The 24,730-nt window shown below is 48.0% G+C and overlaps 1 protein-coding gene and 1 long non-coding RNA gene across 10 annotated transcripts in view; one reads left to right on the top strand and one right to left on the bottom strand.

The window, feature by feature from the left end:
• FGF13 (fibroblast growth factor 13) overlaps window positions 1-19,877 on the top strand; it is a 160,965-nt gene extending 141,088 nt beyond the window's left edge. For all 5 annotated transcript variants that reach the window (XM_088173410.1, XM_014885011.2, XM_014885009.2 and 2 more), the window contains 2 exons: window positions 17,531-17,729; window positions 18,197-19,877. In XM_088173410.1, the coding sequence (XP_088029536.1) occupies window positions 17,531-17,729; window positions 18,197-18,333 (336 nt within the window). In that variant the 3' untranslated portion in view covers window positions 18,334-19,877. The remainder of the gene's footprint in view (window positions 1-17,530; window positions 17,730-18,196) is intronic.
• Window positions 19,878-22,702: 2,825 nt separating this feature from the next.
• Window positions 22,703-24,730, bottom strand: part of LOC148222119 (uncharacterized) — a 70,952-nt gene continuing 68,924 nt past the window's right edge. For all 5 annotated transcript variants that reach the window (XR_015806882.1, XR_015806884.1, XR_015806881.1 and 2 more), the window contains one exon: window positions 22,703-23,924. This is a non-coding gene — a long non-coding RNA (uncharacterized LOC148222119). The remainder of the gene's footprint in view (window positions 23,925-24,730) is intronic.

The raw sequence follows: 24,730 nt of genomic DNA, 5'->3' as shown, positions 1-24,730 counted from the left end.
GTGAGAGCAGCAGCTGCTTTTGTGCCTCCTCAGAATTGGGGTCCAAGCACTGGGTTAAGTGGGAACATTGCATTAGCATTTCTCAGCAGAGCTGCTCAGCCCTCATCCCATTCCCACAGCCCTGCTGGGACACTTTGGGACTGGCACTGCTGGATGTTCCAGCAGCCCAGCTAAAGGTGGTGAGAATTTAACAATGCTGATCTGCTTCTTTCAATGGGGCAGCTTTTTTTTCTCTGTGAATTCCTTTTGACTCCTGCTTGTTGCAGTTTGAGCTCTGCTCTTCATTCTCAGCCTATTGGCTCCATAGGAACCATCCCATTCCCATTCCCATTCCCATTCCCATTCCCATTCCCATTCCCATTCCCATTCCCACCCAAAGCTTTACCTGAGCTTCCTGTTCCTCCTCCCAGCCCGTCCCAAGAAGGAGCAAGAGGCATTTCTCTTGCAGGGAAGGATGTGGGGAGGTTGTAGAACCAGAACAAGCACGGTGCCAAGGCTCGGTGGTTGCTGGGGCATTGGCTCAGCAATTTATTTGAGTTTATTTGAGATTTTTACTGAGATGTGCCTTCCTGCCTGTGCTGTGCAGCTAAGGGTGACCTCAGCCCCATTTTCAGGGTGGGAGAATGAGATGCAGATGGAGGAAGGTCCTGATGCCATGAGCAGACAGCCTGGGGGGATCAGGGCTGCCCAGCTGCCTCCCTGTGCTGGCAGAGCAAGCAGGAAGCAGGGTCTGTGCAGGTTTTGCTGTAGAAAGAAGAGGAATTCTCTTTCTTTCAGCTGCAGCCTGCAAGCCAGGTGATTTTAGGCCGTGCTTGGGCTGACCCTGATGGCAGGCAGGGATTGTGGAGAGTGTGCCATGGACATGCTGCTGTGTGGCTCACAGGGGAGGCAGTGTGCAGTGAGGAGCAGCTGCCCAGGAAGGATTTTACAGAGCTGTTGGCTCATTCACTGTGCTGGTTCTCAGAAAGGCACCTGGGTGGTGGCACTGCTCCTGCAGCCTCCTGTGAGCCACTGCACACCATCAGTTACTGCCAGCCCGTGGAACGTGTGCACTCAGAGCTCCCAGGGCTCTGAATATTGAGAACAGCCCGGCTGATCTGCAGGGCAAGAAATGATCAGTTAATGCGAGGCCAGAGCCAAAGCAGCTTTCCAGATCTCAGTTCTGAGCAAATGGCCCCAGTGCTCAGGGCCCAGGGAGTGCCTGGAGCAGGACTTGGTGCAGCCTGGGGCAGGGCAGGGGCTGGGGCTGGGGCTGGGCAGGGCAGGGGCTCGGGGTGGGCGAGGGGAGGTGCCAGCCCTGTCCTGCAGCCCTGGTGGGATGCCCAGGAGGAGAATCCAGGGTGATGCTGCAGGAAGGGAGGGTCCAGCCCTGGTGGGATGCCCAGCAGGACAATCCAGGGGGATGCTGCAGGAGGTGGCGGCTGCTGGGGCTCAGTGAGGATCCCCAGGGTGTTCCCCCACGTTCTGCTCTTGCTCAGCAACCTTGGAAACTGTGTGGTCCACTTAGCACCGAGTCATTCTTTATTCAAAACAACATCTGCTTATCGAGCACTTCCTCTTCTGTCTCAGTGCTTTTGAATATGTTGTTGTGGTTACAGTAACCAGTCATGCACTTTTCTGAGCCATTAACTGGTAAAAGCTTTTTCTTTTTGCATCAAGAAGTGATAAGGGCTGAGTTATGACCTGCTTGGAAGTGCTTTCCTGTGAGGAAGGCTCTCCTGGTCTGCCGAGGCTGTGCTCCTCCAGGTCAGTGTCTCCAGAGGTAACTCTGGGAGCCTGTCCTTGTTCGCCCTGGGTAGGCAGGAGTGGCTGCAGCTCTGCAGGCTCAGCTCTGGGCACATCCTGAACCTTCTGGGAGCAGGACACGGCCTGGCCAGGGCAGAGCTCCTCTGGGAAACTGCTGGGAGGGTTAAAATTCTGCTTTTTCTCTTACCAAGATCAATTTTTTTTCAAGGGAAACGTTGGTAAAGCCCTGGAGAGCTTCCTTACAATTGGGTTACAATAGTTACTGCAAATCTCCCACTTGACTGTAAAAAACCTCTCTGCTCTTAATTGGGAAATGTGCTCTAAGTGCATCAGGGGCAGCATTTCAAACTTGCTGGGATCTGAAAGGCATCAGGAGAAATCATTCCATGTTTTCCATCTGCCAGCCAGTGCCAGGACACTGGTCAGGCCCTTGAGTGGGAGTGAATGAGACACGGAGCAGTCATTTCCATTTCCATTTCCACTTCCATTTCCAGTTCCATTTCCATTTCCATTTCCATTCCCATTTCCACTTCTATTTCCATTTCCATTTCCATTCCCATTCCCATTCCCCCAGCCTGGGCAGCCCCTGGCTGAGCCCTGCAGGTCCCTGAGTGCCAGGCAGGATGGGTCAGGATTTTGGGCTGGGGGTGGGGGGTCACTGCCACCACTCCTGGCAATTTTGGGTCTGAGGATGAGTCAGGCAGGGGGACCTGGGGGCTCACCAGGTTCTCTCCATGGGTGCAGTTGCCTGTGAAGTCAAAAGGCAGGGAAATAAAAGGGAATTTTTGGGCAATGCCTGTTCCTGAGTCCTTAGGCTGTCAGGGTCACTAAAAATGCTGACATAAAAATAAGAATGATCTTTTCCCTGCAAAAGGCCAGGCAGTAAAGCAGAGGGAATCAAGAAGTATTAGAGCTCAGTGTTAGCCAGAAGGAAGAGCTGAGACTAATCAGCTTTCATTTAAAAGTGTGGCATTCCCACTAAGCTCTTGTTGCTGCTGGCTTTATATTCTTGCTCCTATTAATCACTGCTGTTATGAATTTGAATGGGTGACAGCTCTAAGAAGATCTTTGGGGATCCAGGCTCAGGGATGCTGGGGATGAGGGGCTGTGCATCCTTTAAGGATAAACAAAAACAAGAGAACAGGTTTCAGGAGAGAAAGCTGGGAGATGGGAGGCTGTGTGCCACAGAAAAGCTGGAGTTCTGATTTCTAAAATGTCTGAGAAAAGACTCTGGAAATACTACTATTATGGCTAAAAAAAAAAAAAAAGGCATTTCAAAATGGTAATTTCAGTCTTTAGTTGAATAATAGACTAACTGCAACATATTAAGAGTATCAGGAGGTGATTTCTAATATTTTGTGTTAAGAAAAGATACAGGATTTTGGTGTTTTTCATACTGCTTTGAAATAAGAACAGGGTTTGTAGTCCTGGTGTTTCCCATGGGAGGAAATTTGTTTTTAGTGGCTGTAGTGACCCCTTGCCATGGTGCCAGAAGGGGTGAATGAGTTCTGGGGAGCAGCTGGGGCAGACAGAACTGGGGAAAGCTGCCCAGAGCTTCTGTGCTGGGGAAGGCCAAGGGATTTGGGAACTCTGTGCCCCAGGTGTGTGGTTGGTGGTGTTCCAATAACCAGCCCTGCTCAGCAGAGTGTTGGGAAATAATAAAGCTGGGCTTTGTCCCCAGCAGGCAGCAGAGATAAGGATGGCAGTCCAGGGCTCAGATTGTGCAGATACTGCAACAGGACATTGTCCTGCACACCAAAGGCTGATACATTTAATTGAGATAATCCACCTTATTTTAAAAGGAATTGATTAAATTCCTGGGAGAGGCAGAAATGTGTATTTTGTGCAGCTGCTGGTGGCAGGGAGGAGCAGGAGCTCTGACAGAAAATTGTTCTGGACATTTCACTTCCAGAGCCCGTGCAAAGATCTTGCCATGTGAGGAAATGCCCAAAAATTCAGAGAGGATCTTTACATTTTCTTTTATTAGTCATATTCCCTTCAAAAGGACATTCTTGGAATCCATTGTAAATTCTTGCTTTGGGTCAGCAGTCAGAGATTATTTCTCACTTTCCCTGGTCTTACTCAAATCTGGAACAGAGAAAACTCACTTTGTAGGGAACTTTGTGCAAGTGATCACTGGAAAATTTGGAAAAAGCAAGACAGATCTCATCTTTCCTAGGAACAAGCCAGTTAACAGTAAAAGAAATCAAAGGTTCTTAAGTTTTGAAAGAGGAGACCTTAAAAGAGCAGTGTCATTTGTCCCCAATCTTTCCTATGCTGAAAAAGAGATAAAAAAGAAAAGTTTTCCTTTTATTTTCCAAATATAATAATACAATAAAAATAGGTCATGCCACTTAGTCTGAAACAGGGCATGGTTTCAAAAAATCAGTGCTTCTAATTTGTGTATTTCTTGTGGGTTTTATCACTCAACACCCACATCACCTAATTATATACACCTCAAATCAAAACTGAAGAATAGCTTGCTTATTAAAATCTGTCACTGCTGTTAGGAAACATGTCATGCCACACATTTTGTCTGTGCCTTGCCTCCCCAGCACCCTGCTTGTCCCTTTCCCAGTTCTGTGCTGGGTGGGAGGGGATGGGGGAGCAGCCCTGGCTGGATCCTCCTGCAGAGCACAGGGCAGAGCAGGGGTGGCTCTGGGATCCAGCTCTGGGATCCCATCCCTGATCCCATCCCTGATCCCATCTCTGATCCCATCCCTGATCCCATCTCTGATCCCATCCCTGATCCCATCTCAGATCCCATCTCTGATCCCATCCCTGATCCCATCCCTGATCCCATCCCTGATCCCATCCCTGCCCCTGATCCCGTCCCTGATCCCATCCCTGATCCCATCCCTGATCCCATTTCTGATCCCATCCCTGATCCCATCTCTGATCCCATCCCTGATCCCATCCCTGATCCCATCCCTGCCCCTGCTCCCATCCTTTCTCACCTGTGAGCTCCCTCCTCTCAGGTATTTTTTGCTGTTTTCATCTTTTCCCTTTGTTTTTTGTGCAAACTCTTTCATACCTGTCATGGAGGAATATTGGGATGGAAAACTTTTATCTCTCCCAATATTGGATTTTGCTCCACGTGTTATTGCAGTGTCTGCAGCAGCCTCATTTCCTCCTCCCTGTTCACACCTTTATTGCTGAGTTATTACCTGGTGCATTTTCTCTCCTGTCACTCTGCCATTTGACACAAGGTGATTCCTTTAATTACAGGCTCATTTTTCAGAAGCTGGCTGGAAAGGCTGATGGGCAGAGCTGCCTCCCACATGTAGTGCAGGGTAGTTTTATTGTCTCTGCATTTCACTCCTCGGCAGTGGTGCTGAACCTCGGATACAATTCAGATTTATTGCCCAAGAAGAACAAATAGCAACAAAAAGCAAAGAGGCTGTTCCTTAAAACTGAGCAAATACAGACAAAAATGCTAATATTCACTTGATTTTAAAAATTAATTAGCTTTAGTTGTTTTTTTATCCCCTTTGGCATTTGTTTTCCAGAACTCTGCATCCCATCAGATTATACTAGTGTAAATGTTCTCAGAACGCTCATTTTTAGCTGAATTATTTGTGTGACCCCCCAGGGATCAGTTTCTTGTAATTACACAAATCGAGTGCTTGGCTCACTCCTAGCTCCCCCCTGGTGCTGCCCCTGGCCTTGTGTGAGTGGAGCAGGGACCAGCAGAGCTCCTCCCTGAATCTCATCTCCTCCCTGAATCTCATCTCCTCCCTGCATCTCATCTCCTCCCTGAATCTCATCTCCTCCCTGAATCTCATCTCCTCCCCGAATCTCCTCCCTGAATCTCCTCCCTGAATCTCATCTCCTCCCTGAATCTCCTCCCTTCATCTCCTCCCTGAATCTCCTCCCTGAATCTCCTCCCTGAATCTCATCTCCTCCCCGAATCTCCTCCCTGAATCTCCTCCCTGCATCTCCTCCCTTCATCTCCTCCCTGCAGCTCCTCCAGCTCTCCATGGGCTCCCTGAGCTGGAGCAGCAGGAATGAGAGAGGAAATTTGAAACCAGGGCAGCACCTGCTGCTGCTGTGGCCCAGCTCCCTCCTGGGGCCACACAGGTGTCACTGCCACACAGGTGTCACTGCCACACAGGTGTCACTGCCACACAGGTGCCATTCCCAGCCAGGTGCCTTTCCCAGCCAGGTGCTGTGCCAGGAGCTCAGTTCCTGAGCCAGGCTCAGGGTGGAAAAAGTTTTATCAGGTAAAAATCCCCTAAAGGTTTCCCTGCCCTCTTGGCCTCTGCAGTCAGTGCAGGTGGAGGCACCAAGGTGTTGTGGAGGAACCTCTCCCTCAGAAAGCAGTGATGGAGCAGTAATAGAGCATTATTAAAGCATTAATAGAGCATTAATAGCATTAATAGAGCAGTAATAGAGCATTAATAGAGCATTAATAAAGCAGTAATAGAGCAGTAATAAAGCAGTAATAGAGCAGTAATAGAGCATTAATAGAGCATTAATAAAGCATTAATAAAGCACTAATAAAGCAGTAATAGAGCTGCAGAAGGGTCTCTGTGCAGGTGGCACAGACCCCTGCCACACTCAGCACCTCCCAGACCCCATTCCAGCCCCTCCAGGGCAGGGAGAGCTCCCCCAGCCCAGGGGGTGCTCAGGGGGCAGCACAGCTGCTCCAGCTGTGCCCGAGGTGGGCAGGACCATGCAGGGGGAGCAGCAGGCAGGACCCTGCACCCTCAGGGCTGCTCCTGAGCCTGTCCCCCTGCACCAGGCTGGTGTGACCATGGTGAACTGGGACTGGACACTCCTCTGCTGCATTTCCCAGTGGGAAAAGCTGCACAGGAAAAGACAAAATAGAGGTTTAGCAATGTAGCAGGAGGTGGTGAGGAGAGAACAAGTACTGGGGCTATTTCAGAGCTTTAAAAACCAATAAATCAAGAGCCTCAAAACTCTTCTTGCCCTCGATGTGCAGGAGAGCTTGGTGGAGTCAGCAGAGACAGAGAAGCCTGTACTGAAAACAGGAGTGGTGCAAGAAGTGTTCTGGGCTTTTAATCCGTGCTGGGCAAGAAATTCCTCATTAGCCTTGGGCAGAACGTGTCAGAACTGGGTTTTCATTTCCTTCTTTGTGAAAATGCTCGTGTGGGAATAACATCTGAGCTGGGAGGTGCTGCTGGCAGACAAGCTGTGTTCCTGAACCAAGGAGCAGGCACAGGAGCCAAGCTGGTGATGAACCAGAACAATTCCTGGAGCTCTGCAGCACTGCCAGGAGCTCGTGCTGAACTTGCTGCTGAATCTGAAATGCACTTCAGCCCTAAGCATTTACTTTTTAAATACGATTTTGAACATCACTTCATTGCTCCCTGTCTGCCCTGCTCTGCTCCCCTGGTTTCCTGCTGCCTCTGATGAATACTTTTCATCTTTGGCATATTTATTTTTTGATTTGGAGTTTCTAAGGGCAAGCAGATCCTTCTTGCATGCCTGGGATATGCCCAGCATACCCAGAAAACGGAAAGAAAATGAACAACAACAATATTGTAAAGATCTCTGACAATGAAAGGCTGATTTATTTATGTGCTGTGGTAGAAGGTAGCCCAGTAGTGGATTAAGACTTACAAAGGAGTAATAAAACCAACTTAATTTAAATATTTCTTCTTTTTTACAGCAGGGAGAATGGGAATTGGGGGGTTTAAAGGGTTTAAAGCTGTTGTGTTTGCATCATCCCTGTCTGTGCCTGTGTGTAAGAGTGGGTTATTAGTAAATCACTGGTCCATATGCATATTTTACAGGTACCCTATTAAAACCCCAGTGATGAACTAGCCTGTGCATCATTCAGTTCTTAGGTTGGAAGCCTTTTGTAGCTATAAATCACATGCATTATTTAAAGATCTCTCAGTCACTTTGCTGTCTGCAGAAGTGATTCAGCCCTTTGCAGCCCTGCACCACACTGCACACAGGAAAGGTGAATCCCTTCAAAGGCTCTTCCTCCATGCACACTTGAATATGTAAATGTGATTCCCCTCGATGTTATTTAGCAGTGCAGGTTCTCCCAGTGCAGTGCAAACACTGATCACCCCTGGGAGCAGTGATGTGTGTGGTGGGACAGAGCAGGAAAAGGCTCCTGGGGCTCGCTCTGTTCAGTGTCCCAGGGCAGTGGGGTCTGTGCCAGGGTGACCCAGCCGTGCTGCCTGCAGGGCTGAGAGCAGAGCTGGGCACACAGCACGTCCCAGCTGAGCCACACTCGGCCCAGCCCAGGGCTCTCCTCCAGAATTCCAGGCTTTCAGTGGCCTCTGCTTTGTTTGGGACAGTTCTGTGAAAAGCCCAGAGCAGCCCAGGGACAGCACCCAGTCGTGGTGGCTGCACCTCCCATTACCTGATGTGCTTTAATTTACTCTGTGCTTTGTCCAAATAGAAGATTTTCAATATATCAGTTTTCTCTCTCAGGCTGAAGTCTGTGGGAAAGTTCCAGCTCTTCTCACTGCTATTATTTCCAATAGCTGAGACTCAGAAAACAAAAAACTCCAAAAACTTTCTTTTGTCCATTAAGTCAGAGATTTGGTTTGACTCTTTTTTAGGTCTCCATAATATCTGAGACAAGAAATTTTCATTTGCTCTGAGTTCAGTTTGTACTTTTGCCCTTGCTGTGGGGAAAAAGGAGTTTGATTTAGCCATGAGCTTCTGTAAATCTCTCTTAACAGATATCCAATAAAAACATATTAGGATTTGGCAGATAAGTTTTTCCCCAAATGAGTTTGCTTTGAGCAATAGAGCCAGGGTGGAATATCTCATTTTTTTCGCTGGGACACCTGGGGAAAAGGCAGAAGAATGGCAGCACAGGGGCAGGAGCAGAGGTGGAGGGGAGGGGCCCAGCCATGGCAATCCTGTGCTTTACCTCTGTTCCCACTGGGAATATTTTGGATTCTGGTGAAGCTCTCAGAATGCAGATTTGTCACTGGCAGCTGGAGGAGCTTGATGGTGGAAGAACAAAGTAGGAATTTATAATGTGCATATAACTGTAAAGAGAAGGATTTTTTTAGTGGGAGATCAGCAGCACTGCAGAGTAATAATCATCTTAAAGGGTGACTCTCTAGAATTAGTTGTTATTTTGTTGGAGTCCTTTGAAATGGTTTCCATACTATATAATTATCTTAAATTTTAAGTGCTTCCTGCAGAGATAATGTGTGCATTTTTGCATTCTTATGTAAATGCTTTAGCAGTTCCCAGTGTGGAATTGGAAATGCCATTCAAAACCAGGTAATGGCTTTGCTAAATCTAGGGGAAGAAATTCATTTTTTTCTTCCTCATCACTTTGCAGTTTGCATTCTGGGCTTTCCTGGCCGTGCTTGCAGCTCTGCCAGCAGCTGCTTTTCAGTAACAAACATCAGTGCTGGGAGACACTGAAGAGAAGAGCTGGGGCTCAGAGCAGCAGACAAACTTCAAACCTGCAGGAAGAAAGTAATTCCTTTGTAGACCCAGTTAATCCTAGGCAAAGCCACCGAGGAGTGATTCCAGAGACATTGTCCTGGGAGGGAAGTGCAGGAATCCTGCCAGGATGAGAATCCTGAGTGCAGCAGCTGGATCAGTGCACTGGGCCCTGGGCAGGGGAATGGGACATCAGCCAGAGGGAAATGCAAAGATTGGCTCTTTGCTGGTTCACCTTTGTGTATTCACCTGCAGGCTGGCTCTGCTCTGCCCTGCTCTGCTCTCTCCTGGCTGGCTGCAGACAGGAAATACAGAATTCTGTGACCTGGAAACAGAGAACCACAGTTCAGGGCAGGACTGACCCCAGGCACTTCAGATACCTCAACAAAAAATTCAGCAGTAATTTCCAAACTAAACCTGGGACCTGCCTTCAGATCCCTGCCTGTCCTACAGCACCCAGCACCTGCCAGTCTTGGCTTGAACTGTGCCTAAAACTTTCTGAACAGTGATACAGGGCTGAGCTTTAAAATCGTCCACTTTGGATGATTCAGGGACAAAGATTGCACTCAAACCTCCTAAATCCTTCCAGGGAGCTCCCTGTCTGTTCAACAGCTAACACTGTCAGAGAGATGAGATGGAAATAATGGAAATAATGGAAATGGAAATAATGGAAATGGTTCTTTGACTCAGATTCTCAGGAAGCCGAGAGACTTGCTGGTGCAGAAGTCAGCCATTCATACCTGGGGTTGAATTGTGTGTTTTTCTGATTTTTTCCCTGTGAGAGAACTCAGAAGAGCTCTCCTGTTGAAATGTTGCAGTGCAGAGATCTGCAGTGTTTGGTTCCTGGAGCAAGTGTCCCCCAGCATTCCCAGAAATCCGTGATTGCAGTCCAGGCTATCTTAGGTTAAGGTTTTAAATTGCACCTCCCAGAGACATTTGGGTGTCTTCCAAGTTTAAATGAGGTTTGCAAGTGTTCTACCAGGGACATGTTTCTCCTCTGCTCAGACAACAGCAGCGTGGTGTCTCCCCAAAGTCTGGCTCCAGAGTGATCTTGACACAGCCCAGGGCAGCAGGGACCCTTTGGAAGTCCCTGTCACTGTGGGGGACAGAAAGCAGAGCTCTGGAGCTTATCTGTGTGCTCAGATGGCTCCCGAAGGACAGGGCTGTTCCCTGGCCCCTGGGGGGCTGGCAAGGACGACACACAAACGCTGCAAAACTTTCCCCAAGCTCTAAATGCTTCAGGGCATGCATGGATGTGATGTGGGGAGGGAAATGCAGCCTGGTCTCTGCATGTGCCCCTCCCTGGGCGGGGTCCTCACCTGCTGAAGGTGAGGCAGGTGTGTCCTGCCTGTCAGCACCAGCTCTCAGCAAAGGGCCACTCTCAGTCTCAGTCTCATCTCCCCTGGATGATTCTTTATTGCCTTGGTATTAAAGGCTTTGCCATCGGCAATCTCGGATTATTAATTATTATTAATTATCCCGTCTTCTCTCATACAGACATCCCCCTGAGATCCTGTTAGCAGCACATGGCCAGTGGCATCCCTGGGGGAGGGGGGAGGAATTCCAAAGAGATCCCAGCTCTGTGTCAGGGTTTGGCTGCCAGGAGAGCTTGTAATTCACCAGCCAGACTTGGAGCCTGCTGCAAACGCTGAGGAGGTGGTGGTGGTGGTGGTGGTTGTTGTTGTTGTTGTTGTTGTTGTTGTTGTTGTTGTTGTTGTTGTGCAGCCCTTGAAGATGAAAGTGCATGAATTGACACCCATGAATTGATGGGTGCCAGCCCAGAGCAGTTCTCCCCCATGGCCCTGGCCCAGGACAAAGCCAGGACAAAGCCAGGACCAAAGCCAGGACCAAAGCCAGGACAAAGCCAGGACAAAGCCAGGACAAAGCCAGGACAAAGCCAGGACAAAGCCACTCTGCTCTCACCAGCCCTGCCGTGGGCTCAGAGCTGGAGCAGGGGATTCAGGGCTGGCTCTAACTCAGAGCAGGAGGTGACCCCCACACTTCAAAGGGATTTTTTTCAACTTAGGTCTGTGCTTTTTTAAAAAGCACACACTTACATGACACGTGTAAGCTGAGGACATTCTGCTCAGCAGCTGTGCTGGAGAGATTTGACAATACCAGGATTTGATGGCAATTCTAAGTGCTGGAAATCTGATTGCAGTGTCTGGCAGGTTATCTCTGTAATAATGGATTTAATATAAAATAGATTGCTTAGCATCTTTGGGGCTCTCTGCTCTAGCTCTGGGGAAGAAAGCTGTTCAAGCTGCTTTTTGCATCTTTCTCCTTTCCTTTAATATTTAAGCTTGGGTACACTGACTAATCAGAGGATCAGAAATACCAATCAAATTGGACTATATTTATCAGAGACAACTTAAAAGATAGAGAACTTCTCTGCAAATGCACAATAGTGAGGTGGAGCAACAAAGTCCACTTTACTTTGTCATGGCACAAATGACTGAAAATACCTCTGTTATGCAACTCAGTGGTGCAGCCTCTTCTGGAATGTTGTGCTTCAGTTTTGGAAATGATAGAGAAAAAAAAAAAAGAAAGAATTCAGTGAAGGGTATTGAAAATTATTAAAGGCACCGAGAAACTTTCATATGAGAAGAGATTTTAAAAGATTAGGGCTGCTTAGTTAAGACAAGAGATGAATAAGCAGAGGCACGATGAGAGGTGTGGGGTAATGAATGGCACAGGACAGGCACACTGAGTACTTTTATGTGCTGCTTCCCAAAATTAAAAGCCGAGAGAAGAAAGCTGTAAAAAAAAAAAAAAAAAAAAAGAAGAAGTGTGCTATGATAAAAAATAACAACAGACACATTTTAAATGTTTTCTGCAGTGCTGGATTCACCTGTGGAAGCCTCTGTGGCAGGGAACAGAGATAATGAGCTCAGGAAAAGGAGGAGAAGGATTGGCTGCTCTGGGGAAAACTGAGAGGAAAAAGGATTCTCTGTTGGGTTGCAGTGGGAGCAGGACTGAGCAGAGCTGGAATGATGCTGCAGCTCCCCTGGGCTCTGGGGCTTTGGTGCTCACAGGGACCTGCAGCTCCCTGGGCTCCTCCAGGCCAAGGCAGGATCTCTCCTAAAGCTGCAGAAATTAAAAGAGGGTAGGTGCAAGCCCTGGAATAGATTAAAATATGATTCCAGCACCATCAGAGGTGACCACGATGCAGAAGAGAAGAATTTGGGCTCAGTTGGATCTTCTGTCCTTCATAGCAAGCAAATTGTGTGTCAGAGCTTGGTGGGATGGGCTGGGGCAGGGCCCTGAGTTTGCCATCTCTGAGCTGAAATCCTGGCCATCTCGCAGGTGTTTTGAGCCCCATTCCAGGTTTTCTCCAGCAGGATTCATTTCCTCTGCAGCAACCAGAAGAGTTCCTGATTTCTGGGTGTACCATGCCTGGGTTCTCTTGCCCCAGTTAAGGAATGCTTTGGTTAATCAAAATAACACAGTTGTAAGAGTGAAGGCAGGGGAATATGCTGTGATTATTCATGGTTCTGTCCCAGTGAAATCCCAGCATTGCTTTCAGTCACTGGGTCTCTCCCTTGGGCCCTGAGGCAGCAAATCCTGATGGGCAGACACAGCCAGCTTTGAATAGCTGATAATAATAATTGATGGCCTAAATGGATTTAAAATCCTGGGCAAAGATGCCTTGGAGACACTGGCACAACTGAGTCACTGCTGAGGGTAGAACAAGAGCAGTGAACAAAATTCACCTTGGAATCGCTGGATTTGTAATTCATAGGTTTTAATTCACACCTCTGAATGGCTGTATTTAATATGTAATTAATATGTAATAATTGATATTTGTAATTTATATGTTTTCTGTTCACTGTGGGCTTTTCTCCCTGAATTTGTGCACTTGGTTTGCTGTGCAGAGGAATCATTACAGCTCTTTGCAGAGCTGGGTTCAGAGAACACCCAGTGACAGCCTGAAATGTCTCTGCAGGTCCTGCTGCTTCCTGGGGCTCACTGCTCTCCTCACAGGAGCTCTGCACTAAATAACTTTACACACCACTGACAGTTTGTGTTTCCCTTGATAGATAAATTCCTGTTTATTGCACTTGCAATAAGGAAAATCCATTCTGTGGAGTTGTTTGGGATCACTCTCCAGAAAACTTTGCCTTCCTCTCACTCCTGCCATTCAGTTGGTTTCCTGAATAAGTTCAGTGTCTCCTCTCTGTATCATTTTCCATCCAATTTTCTCCCTTCCACGGTTGTATGGCAGCACACACGCCTTGAAGTGAACTCCAGGGGGATTTTTTGCACGGTTCCACAGATGCCTGTTCTGTTTGTGTGGTGACAGCTCAGCCCCTCTCCTGCAGAGTCAGTGTGAAAACTCACCTGGAGCTCACCCCAGCCCAGAATTGGTGTGAGAACTCACCTGGAGCTCACCCCAGCCCAGAATTGCTGTGAGAACTCACCTGGAGCTCACCCCAGCCCAGAATTGCTGTGAGAACTCACCTGGAGCTCACCCCAGCCCAGATTCTGCTCCTCCCTGGGCTGACCCCACCTGCCCTCAAAGCCCCCCAGTTTCTGGAGCTCTTTACTGGCACTGGCAGTGCTGGGTACAGCCACAGTTCAGGGTAAACACCCACAGGACCTGTGCACACAGATGGGAGCTGCTCTGACACCACAGCATTCCCCAGAATTGGTGAGCTCCATTGGAATGGGTGAGCTTAATTAAAATGGCTGAGTTTAATTAAAATGGGTGAGCCCAATTAAAATGGGTGAGCTCCATGAAAATGGGCAGCACTGTGGGGTTGGGGCCTGTCTGGGGCAATGTGCTGGATCTGATCCCAAATGTTTTAGGGTAATTGCCATTTTCCATGGCTGCAGCAAAGGCTCAGGAAATCCTTCAGATTTCTCAGCCTGATGTCAGAGCTGTTCTTCCTGACCACATTAAAGCTGAATTATTTCCATCCTGTGCTCTGGGTACCACTGCACTTTTCAGGGTGATGGTCCAGAGGATGCACCTGGAACTTCACATGCCAGGGTGGAGAAAATCAATCTCTGTTAATAAAAAAAGGCAGGCCCAGTGGTGCAGAAAATCACTGCTCTGGAGCCTTAACGAGGCTCCTTCAAAAATTCATGATTATAAAATGGAATCCTGAGCTACATTATAGTTCTGAAAGAAATTGGGGTATGGAGGGAAAAAAAATCCAATTTTCATTAAGTGGAGAAAATAAAGGATAAATCCCAAATGCAGACATAGTCATTGATCACAAGGAATAGAATTACATGCTCAATATATAAGAACATTTTCCAAGTTTCCCAAGTACACAATACTTCTCTTGAATACTTTTCAAAGTTAATTTTTCTTTTCTTGCTGTTTACTCATGCCTCTAGCTCCAAGTCCATCTGAACAAAATCTGGGATTTTTCTCACAAACTCCTTTGGGGAGCTGCAGGATTTTCAGCCTGTGGTGAAAGAAACATTGAACAAACCCAGTCTTGATTCCTGACTGGAGGAATTTGGTGATGGAATCCACAGTGCAGACTGAGACTTCAATAAAAGGCAGAGATGAAACTTGTCCCTGCTCCTCCTGTGCAGGAGAGGCTGCTGAACATGAACTCCTTCCTGCCAGCAGCATCCCCTGCTCGGGGCCTGGGGAGTGGGAATTCAGCACCAGAGGCACTGGGAGCACAGAATAATGAACATTATTCCGCGGGGGGTGGGTGTGGTGCTGCAGGGGTTGGGGCTGCAGATGTGTGTCCTGCACAAACACAGCTGGAACAATTCCAGACTGGCTTTGATGATATTTTAGCTTGGCATTGTGTAATGCAGCCTGAATTATTTTAGATATAATCCAGTCAGCCGCCTGCAAATACAGCTGCTCTAAGTGTGTGCCACGAGGTCCTTTTGCCATATTGTCATATGCCAAATTATTCATTTTTAATGATTTCTCACGTATTCAGTGCAGCTCCAGATTTGTTCCTGAAGGAACCTTTCAATAGTTCAGGTTTCAGCTCAGCCCTGACACTTCATCTTCCTGCTCACATCGTGGCTGAGTCACGACTGCAGGGAATCCAGCCCTGCTTTTTCACGTGTATTTATTCATTTATTCATTCATTCATTCAGTGCTAAGGGTGGATGTGTGAGGGGCTGGAGTGGCTGCAGTTTGTTGTCATTTGGGTGCAGTTTGTTGTCATTTGGGTGCAGTTTGTTGTCATTTGGGTGCCATCAGCAGTGACTTCTGAGGCACACAGAGATGGCAATGCTGGAAATTTCTGTTTCACAGAAATAACTGTTTTCATCTGTTTTGTGTAGCAATATCCATAGCACTGGGCTTCCCAGAACTCATTTGCATTGTTTGCATTGCAGGGATGGGCTGAAAGGACAGAGACAGGAAAACCTGGCCTTAGGATTCCACACTTGTGTTTGTAACTTCTCCATGGGCTTGGCTGTGTGGGCTGGAACCAGCGGTGTTAATGGGGCTCCCAGCCCCCTCCTGGCTCCAGCACACTCTTCCTCAGTGCAGTAATGCAGAATTTGCCAGCAGGGTGACACAATGGCCAGCCTGCAGTTCCTGCTCTGCACTGATGTGCTCAGGGAAGCCCTGGCTGAACTCACTTGGACTTGCCAAGCCCAGAAAATTCCATTTTCATGGGAATGCCCCCATGCCCCGTTCCTTACTCAGAGCTCCCCTCTGCACCGAGCAGGGAAAGCATTGGGTCAGTCTGAAGGAAGGGAAAACACTCTGGGTTAAAGGAAGGGAGGGAGGGAGGGTGGGAACAAAGCCCTCCTGCAGGTGAGCAGCTGCTGGGATTCAGGAGCAGGCAGAGCCTCTGCACCCTCGGTGCAGGGAGGAGGAGGCCAGGCCAGCCTGGAGCTGGCAGGTGCAGAAAGGGGCACAAATCTCTGCCAGCCCAGGGAACCAGGGGCTCTGCTTTAGTGCCCAAAAACAGGGAGGGCATTTGTCCTGAGAACTGAGTTGTTATGGAGAGGTGCCTTTGTTTGTCAGGAGGATCCCAGGTGATCCAGGAGGATTTCCCTGGGATGCTGGGCAGTCCAGGGCAGGATTTTCCAGGATGGATTGATTTCCCTGGGGTGCTCCAGGATGGATTTTCCAGGATGGATTGATTTCCCCGGGGTGCTGTGGGGTGCTGGCTGGCTGGGTGCACACTCCCAGGAGCACAGCACTTCAGGAGAGCCAAGGAAGAGCCGGGGTGAGGGAGGGGCTCCGTGTCTTTCCTTCTGTCCCTCTGTCCCTCGGGGCTGCTGCTCGCTCTGAGCTCCAGGGGAAATGTTCTGGTTCTGTTTGCAGCCTGACCCTGTGCTGCTGTGTACAAGCGGCCCTTTTGTACCCAAAACAGCTCCAAATTACTGTACATAAACCATCATCTGCCAGTGGGAGCACTGTAGTTTTCCATTTTGCTGCTAATTGGATGATACCCTTGCAATAGTCTTTGTTACCATGGCTGGTGCTGGGCAGGGAACAGTGAGGGAAGGCTTTTATGCAGAAATCTTACAAAAATGCAGTGACTGTCCCCATTTGACAGCAATTGAAACCAATTGTCAATTAACTAAATAACAACCAATTAGCTTAAAGAAAAAAAAAAAGAAGAAAATTGCTTGCTTCACATGCTTTGTTGAAGCAAATGCCAGTCAGAGAATGGGAGCTTTTTTTCTTTCTTTTATAAAGACAAAATGGCAAAAGATGTGCAGAAAATGCAGAGTGGTGGGTTTCTTTTTTTTCCTAATGCCACCCTTTTCTCACATGAGAATATTTTAGAAACTAGATAAGAATATCTCAAGCTCCTGAGACATTTAATTTCCTGTGATATTTTAAAATCGAAATTACAATCATTATACAAGCACAGCTTTTATTCCTTTCTCTCTGCCTCTGTAGGGTGCTGTGAGCACAAGGGCAGCTCCCCTGCAGCTGGCTGCCTTCACATCTGGCTGCTCTGGGCTGCAGTGGCAGGCAGGATGGAGGTGTCAACATCTGCATGGCCACACCAAAGCCTTCCTCTTGCATTTTGGATGGGCTGTGGCCGTCCATAGGTGACCTGTTGGGAGCTGTCCCTTCCCCAGGACAGCTGGGGGAAGCAGCTGAGTGCTGCTGTCAGCCCTGGGCTCTGCTGTGAGTCCCTGGGCCAGCCCTGTCCTGTGCCTGCTGTCACAACAGCAATCAATACATCTGCACTCAGACTCCTTGCTGCTTGTTCAAAAAGATCTCATGACGTTCTGCTAAGAGCTGCTCACAGCATCATTTCACAGGTTTCAAATTGTGTTACTCTGCTGTTAATACTTTTAGGGGCTGTGTTTTGTAACTGGAGAGCTGAGGATCAGAGCTATAATCTAACTTTCACAAAGCAATGATACTGGATGTTTTTTCATTAACCGATGTGGGATTCAGCCCTGCACATATTGATCTGTTGCTTTCTTACAGGAACATTTTACACCTGAATGCAAGTTCAAAGAATCAGTATTTGAAAACTACTATGTGACATATTCCTCAATGATCTACAGACAGCAGCAGTCTGGCCGGGGTTGGTATCTGGGTCTTAACAAAGAAGGAGAAATAATGAAAGGAAACCACGTGAAGAAAAATAAACCTGCAGCACACTTTCTTCCAAAACCCTTAAAAGGTAATTGCCTGCATTGTCTGGACTGGTTCAGTGTTGTGATCAGTTCCTGTGCACGAGTGTGAGGTGTGCAGCTGTTTGTGTGACAGCAGTGTCCTGTCCTGTGGGCACAGTTCACACAGGTTCAGTCACAGCTGCTGCCAGAGCTTCTCTGGAAATGCAGATTTTGGTCAGGCTGGCTCTGTCCTGCAGGGCTGTGTGAGTGCACTGGGCAGTGGCTGCTTTCACTGGGGAGGGAGGAGTGTCAAAAATGTCAAATGTTAAATATAAAATGTCAAATGTCAAATGTCAGTGCACTGAGGAGTGCACAGGGAGTGTTTGAAATGGGAGGGGTCTCCTTGTCCTGGCTTTTTGAGTCTCCTTCCATTGCCTGTGGCTGACTGAGTCATCCCAGAGGGTCCAGCTGGGCTTTACCCCAGCCCAGCCCATCCCAGCCCATCCCAGCTGATTTCTGCTCTCTCTCCTTGCAGTGGCCATGTACAAAGAGCCTTCCCTCCACGACCTCACAGAGTTCTCCAGGTCTGGAAGTGGGACCCCAACAAAGAGCAGAAGCGTTTCAGGAGTGCTAAATGGGGGCAAATCCATGAGCCAGAACGAGTCCACGTAGCCAGGTGAGGTCCAGGCCAGCCAAGTGCTCTCTGAACAGACCCTTACCTCTGGATGCAGTTCAGTTCTCACTCCACTCTTTCATCCAAGCCTTGATCGCCCAGGACACGGCACAGCTCCACAGCCCCCTTTGTCACCATCACATCTGCTGTGCCCAAGGATAACCCAGGAGAAACCCAAGAGAAACCCAGGATAACCCAGGAGAAACCCAGAATAACCCAGGAGAAACCAGGAATAACCCAGGAGAAACCAGGAATAACCAGGATAACCCAAGATAAATCCAGGATAAACCAGGATAACCCCAGGATAACCCAAGATAAATCCAGGATAACCCAGGATAACCCAAGAGAAATCCAGGATAACCCCAGGCCTGCAGAATGTGTTTGTCATCCCACAAGGCAGCTGGAAACAGCCAAACCAGCTGCCAGAAGAAATGTCCAGCTCTTTCTCTCTCTCACTTCTTCTTTCTCTCTGTCTCTCTCTCTCCTATGCTTTGTGGAAAACAAAACAAAAACATTTCACAGCATTCACTGCTGATAAGAATTTGCTTTCCAACTCAGAAAAAGACCACTTTTGCTCTTCAAAGGAAATTTTAATGCTTGTATGTTTTATAGGGGCAAACAAAAACCAAGTATGTAAACTCTGTTGTTTCCTTGGCTTACAGTTTTATATCTAAGGCTTGATTTAAAAAATGTATCCTTTAATTTGGAATAGTGCAATTTTTTGATTTCTGAACTCCAATGGGTCTTTAAAGCTATGTCTTTAAAAAATAATTCAAAATTCAGGGTTGGAACTGAGAGTTGGTGTCTCAGGCTCAAGCAAACCGTGTTCTTGTGGTTTTAAACACAATGAAATATAAATTTTTATAGATTTGTAGTTTCTGGTAAAGTTCTTGTGCTAACCCCAGTCTGTAGGAATTGAGCTGTTTTGTTATCCCAGGTGGAAGTTAACAGAAAGGGATGAAATTATCCTCCAGTGTAGATTTCTCTTAATTCCATTTTGTGTGTCATGTTAAACTATCGTTGTGGCTTCTTTTCTAAAGACAGAAACTGTGGAATTAAGGTGACTTAATTTTTTATAAGAAACGTCTTATTTGTAAAAGTCCTTTCACTGTAACGGGCACGTGAATATTGTGTAGGAGGAAGCGTTAGGACAGGTTACCCCTAAACAACTTATACTTATTCCTGCTATTGGAAACAATTGTTTAAAAATGTAGTTAGGTTTCCATTTAGGTCATCATGTCTGTTGCATGGGAGAAAGTTGGAATATTGGCATAGAGTTGCATGATGTGTAAGATTTTGTGCATTAATCATCGTTGGATTCTGTGCTCCAAAACTGAATTAGTTCTGTACAGGCAGCTTTCTGCCTGCTACAAAGAAAAAGTTGTTTATTATTTGTTGTATACACAACCATGCACTGAATAAACTATTTATATTAAGATGTACTTTTTAAAAAAAGCTTGTTTGATTATATGCTGTACATCATGGTTAATTTGAAGGGAAAAGGGTTGGCAATTAAATTATAAAGTTACAAAAGATGCTGTAATTAATGTTCAAAATCTTTCTGTGTGATGGTCATTCCCTGTAACACCTACATCCAGAAACTCAAACCTGCTTTGCTTTTGGGCACTGTCAGGGCTGAGAGGGGAGGCAGGAGATGGTTTCACACCTGCAGGTTTGTTCTTTCCTGGCTGGCCCTTCCCATGGGGTGAGGGGAGCCAGAGCACAGCCAGGGCCACAGAAACCCTGAAAAACCTTGACAAGGTGTGCTCTGATGGCTCCAGAGGCTCTGAGAGCTCCCTGGGGCTGGGCCATCTCCTCCCTTCAGCTCCATGTCCTTGGGGAACGTTTTCCTTCCCCCTCCCATCCCCAAACATCCAGTGCGGTGCCTGTTCCAGAAAAGGAGTCCGAGTGCCTTGGGAACAAAAAGCCTGAGTTTAAAATGGGTGTATTTGTAGCAAAGCTGGTTCAGTGCTGTGTTCCCTGCCCTGGAGATAACTGCAGCTCTCTGCTTTGCTCCATGGCTTCTGCTCCTGGTTTTTATTCTCCACCCCCAGCACCTCCAGCCCCGCAGCAGAAGGGAATTCCTGGCTCCCAAATCCCTTCTGAGCTCCGAGTCTGACCCATCCTTTGTGCTGATGTTGGTTGAGCTGTGAGCTCTGAGCATTCCCTGCCAGATCTCTTGTTCCAAACTCTGATCCACGAAGGCTGCTCTGGGTGGAGATGGGCACAGAGTTGTGGTGATAAATGTTCCTGACAATTACATTTCTGACAAACCTGCTCCAAAGAGATTTTTTCCTTCAGATTACTGAGGACTGGAAGGGAGATAATCCTGCTGGAGTGCTGATAGCAGAGAAAAGGTTATGTACTCTGTGGGAATCATGCCCAGGGTTTTACATGTAGTCTCTGGAGCCATAATTAGGATTTAATAAAGAAAGTTTAAATGTGACTTTAGAGACAGTGAGTGAAGGCAATATTCTGCCCCAGCCAGCAGAGTTAAGAACGTGGCTCCATCAGAGGACCAGACTGAGGAATCAGACTCCAGGATATTGATTTCAGCACCCATAAATCACAAAGTTACACAGCTTTCCTTCTGGATAATGCCTTCCATGAGGAAAGCTGCTGGATGTGGGGAAATGTCTGTTAGGACGCTTGTCTGTCAAACCTGGAGGCCCTGGTGGAGCTGCCGTGCTGTGCCATGGGTGCAGGAGGAGGCACACCTGGAAAAGCCCAGGGGCTGCTGTGACCCCAGCCCAGAGCTCCTGTGAGCCCCTGCAGGGCAGCTCCGGGCCCTTGGCATTGCCCAGGGCGGGCATTTCACCTGCTCTGGCACACCTGGGCTGCACCTGCAGAGCCCCGGGGGCCGTGCAGACAGTGCCAGCCCCGGTGCCAGCCCCGGTGCCAGCCCCAAGCAGCAGGACAGCCCTGGAGCTGCCCAGGGCATCACCTGAGAGCTGCCCAGGGCTCCTGGCAGGGGCTCAGGCCCTGCTGCTTGGCCCGGTCTGGGAGCCAGAGGGGGAAGAGCTGTTCTGTGAATGACAGAACTCTTTGTTTGTTCTTTTCCTGGTTTTTGTTCCTTTACCTCATGGCATGGTTGTGTCTCTGTCGCTCTTGCTCAGCCAATTCCCTGCCTGGGGAGTGTCCCCAGGTGAGCCCAGGGAAGGGCAGTGCCCCTCCCGCGGTGCCCAGCCCCTCTCCCCTGGGATGCAGGCGCTGGAACAAGCTCAGGGATGCTGTGGTACCCAGGCCTGGCAGAGCTCTGCTGTGTTTGAGTCTCTGTGGAGAGCAGGGCCAGCTCCATGGCTGTCAGTGTCCCCCGACATGTCCTTGAGCAGGACACTTTTGCAGGACAGAATCTGTACGTAACAGCTCCAATGTTCTAATAAAGAATTCTCTGTTAAACCAACTCCCTCCTGTCTGGGCTCTGGTTTTTATCTCAGGTGTCACAGGGGCTCTGCTGCACCAGCAGTGCCAACCATGGCTCAGCTTTCCCTGGGACAGGGACCCCTCTGGATTAAACTTGTCCTGTCCCTGCCCTCCCGAACCAGAGGGACACCTTGAGGGCCAGCCCAAGGGCAGCAGGGATGGGTGTTCCAGTTTTGCAGCGTGGTGGGTGGGGACACAGAGTGTGATGCATTTTACCAGCTCAGGGAATGGCTGCTCTGAAAGCTGCAGCTCAGCTCCCTCCTTGATGCAAGACCAAGACAAAAATCCCCCGTGGTTTTGTCTGGCTTTGGCTCTGCAAAAATGACATGTAAATAAAATAGAAAGCCTGTTTAAAATAAATTCATTTCTGAAAAGATCTGCCATGCAATTTATCCTGAGTAACTCCAGCTTTGGCCTTTTTTCAGCAATTTTTGGGGCCATGTTCTTGACAACAAAAAGTAAATTTTGAAGACACTCCCTCCCCTGGCATGAGTGAGCCGTTCATGCCTCTTGGATAGCAGCTCCTGGAAGGAGCTGGGCTTGCTGCTGTCCCGTGCTTTTATTGCTGACCAGCCCTGCTTTGAGGACACACCACACCAGTCTGGGGGCACTCAGTCACATTCTGCAGCTCCTTTCAAGGGGAAGTTTAAATATTAAAGGAAAACCCAAATCTGAAACACATTTTACATTAATCAGAAAAATTGATGTAATAAATGATTCCATCTCATCAGAAATTAGAAGACAACTTATAGGGTTCCCTTCAAAGATCATTATTAATGACTTGAAATTTAAGAGTCTTAAATACCACGTATGGAAAATTACTCTCAGGCACTCGTGGGCCTGATTTTTTTCCCCAGGTATGTTTGGTGTGAGTCACCTAAATTCACCAGCTGAGGGGCAGGACGTGTCCCAGGGGTTCCCCAGCCCTGCTGTGCTCACAGGGGACAGGGGACAGGGCCACCAGGGCCATCCATGGGGTCAGAGTTTCACTTCCCTGGTGACAAAAGGGACAAGGCCAAGAGAGGGAAGACAAAGAGAAACAGGATTGGGAGTGGGGCACGTTCTGCATGGAAAGCAGCAATGGCTCAGGTGAGTTCAGGGGATGAGCACACCTGCCCAGGTGCCCAGGACAGGACAGGGGAGCACAGCAGGCCCAGCTGTGCTGTCTCAGCCCCAGAACACAGCACAGGCTCTGCTGGCTCTGACTTCCCTGCTGCTTTATCTGCACCCACATTTCCCTTGGTGCTGAAGAGCCTCAGACATTACCTCATGCATAAATGTAACAGTGTTAATCTGGGAAATATTTTTAGATAACAAAATCAACTGGTTCAAAACTTAATTAATCCTGTTTTCTTCCCAAATGGTTTCCTTCAAATGGTACTTGAAATAGTTTTGCTTTCCCCCATTGTCTCTCTAATACACTGATGAACTTTTCCTTCTGAGCTTCTCCTTGTTTTAATTGTCTGCTCATCCAACCATCCCTTCTGATAATTAAGCAAGTTAATAATATAGAGTGATCTTTAAAAATTAAACTGCTTTTCTTGTTAAACAGAAGCAGAACTTTCATTGTTGTTTAAAGGTGTGGAGTGTTTTTTTTATTTTCCTGTTGTAATTTAAAAGAACAATTACTGCCTTTGGAAGTGGTGGCTCCACGTGAGAACCCACCTGCCACAGAGCTGGTGAAATTATTTTCCCTCAAGCACAAAGTTTTTCCATCAGATAACACAATGAGATTTTCCAGGCAGTTTCAATGAGCAGATCTCATGGTGCCATAGCTGTGGCAGCTTGGGCAGTCAGGGCTGTGGCTGCTCCTGGCAGCTCTGCTCCTCTCCTGCCCCCAGCCCAGCCTGGGAGCATCACAAACCTCTGCTGCTGCTGTGGCTGCTCTGCAGAGAGCACGACAGAGAGAGCAGGGGGAAACAGGGAAGGCAAAGCACTGCAGCCATGGGAGACAATTGCACCTGAATTACCTTGACACCCCTTGGTCCTTTTAAAACTCCAGTGTGAATCCACCTGGAGCTGCAGAGGGCAGGGACACACCTGGACACAGCTGGACACACCTGGACACACCTGGACACACCTGGACACAGCTGGCCCTGCCTTGCTGCACTGCCTTGCCAAGGGGCACTGGGGAAGATAAACAGGGAGATTTGTCTCTCTGGAAAACCTGATGAAGAAATAAATGAATTAGAACAAATAATTGTAGAAGAAGCATTTTCTCCTTGCTCTATAATAATAATGCAGCAGGGGATGAATGGGTGGGGAGGCAGCACAGCTGGGCACAGCTGGCACAGCTGGGGAGCCCCGGGGCTGGGCTGGATCTGATGGGCACAGTCTGCTCTGGCTCCTCTGCCTCCACAGAGCCTCACTGGGCTCAGCACCCTGGAATTGCACCTTGCTCTGCCCAGAGATTTCTCAGGGATTCCTCTCCTGCCTGCATGAGGCCAGCACGAAGTGCAGTGCAGTAAAGCACCACAATATTCTGTTCCCTGCTCTGCCTGGTGTCAGGAAATGGCCCAGGCAGGAAAATGTGCTGTTCTTCACTGAGTTAATGCTGCAGGCTTTGGGGAACCTGCACAGCTCTGTGCGTGCTCAGCACAAGAGGTGGGAGAGTGAAATCCCCAGCCCTCACTGAGCAGGACCTGGTTGCTCTGATGGAGGGGCTGCTCGGTAAGGAGCCTTGGTATTTAAACCCTGTGACCTTTTAAAAAGTGTAAGATCTGGCTTAAAGGGCAGCCTGCCTCAAATAAATGACTCTGAAACCTCTCAGGTCAGATTTTTTTTAAAAAAAATCCATAATGGAAAGACATCACATTATTTTACTATGAGAAGATTAATCATTAATATCCTGCAATTGATTTGCAAGCTGCATTTATTTATGATGTGTTTGTACAGCACCATGCACACCCTTACCTATTATCAGACCTCAAGGAGTTACTTAGTACAAATAAATCAATGCAATTTATCGATTAA

Source organism: Sturnus vulgaris, chromosome 14, assembly GCF_052056855.1.
Source record: "Sturnus vulgaris isolate bStuVul1 chromosome 14, bStuVul1.hap1, whole genome shotgun sequence".
NCBI lineage: Eukaryota > Metazoa > Chordata > Aves > Passeriformes > Sturnidae > Sturnus > Sturnus vulgaris.
Note: the sequence above shows the minus strand (reverse complement) of the source record. Positions and strands in the feature narration are given on the sequence as shown.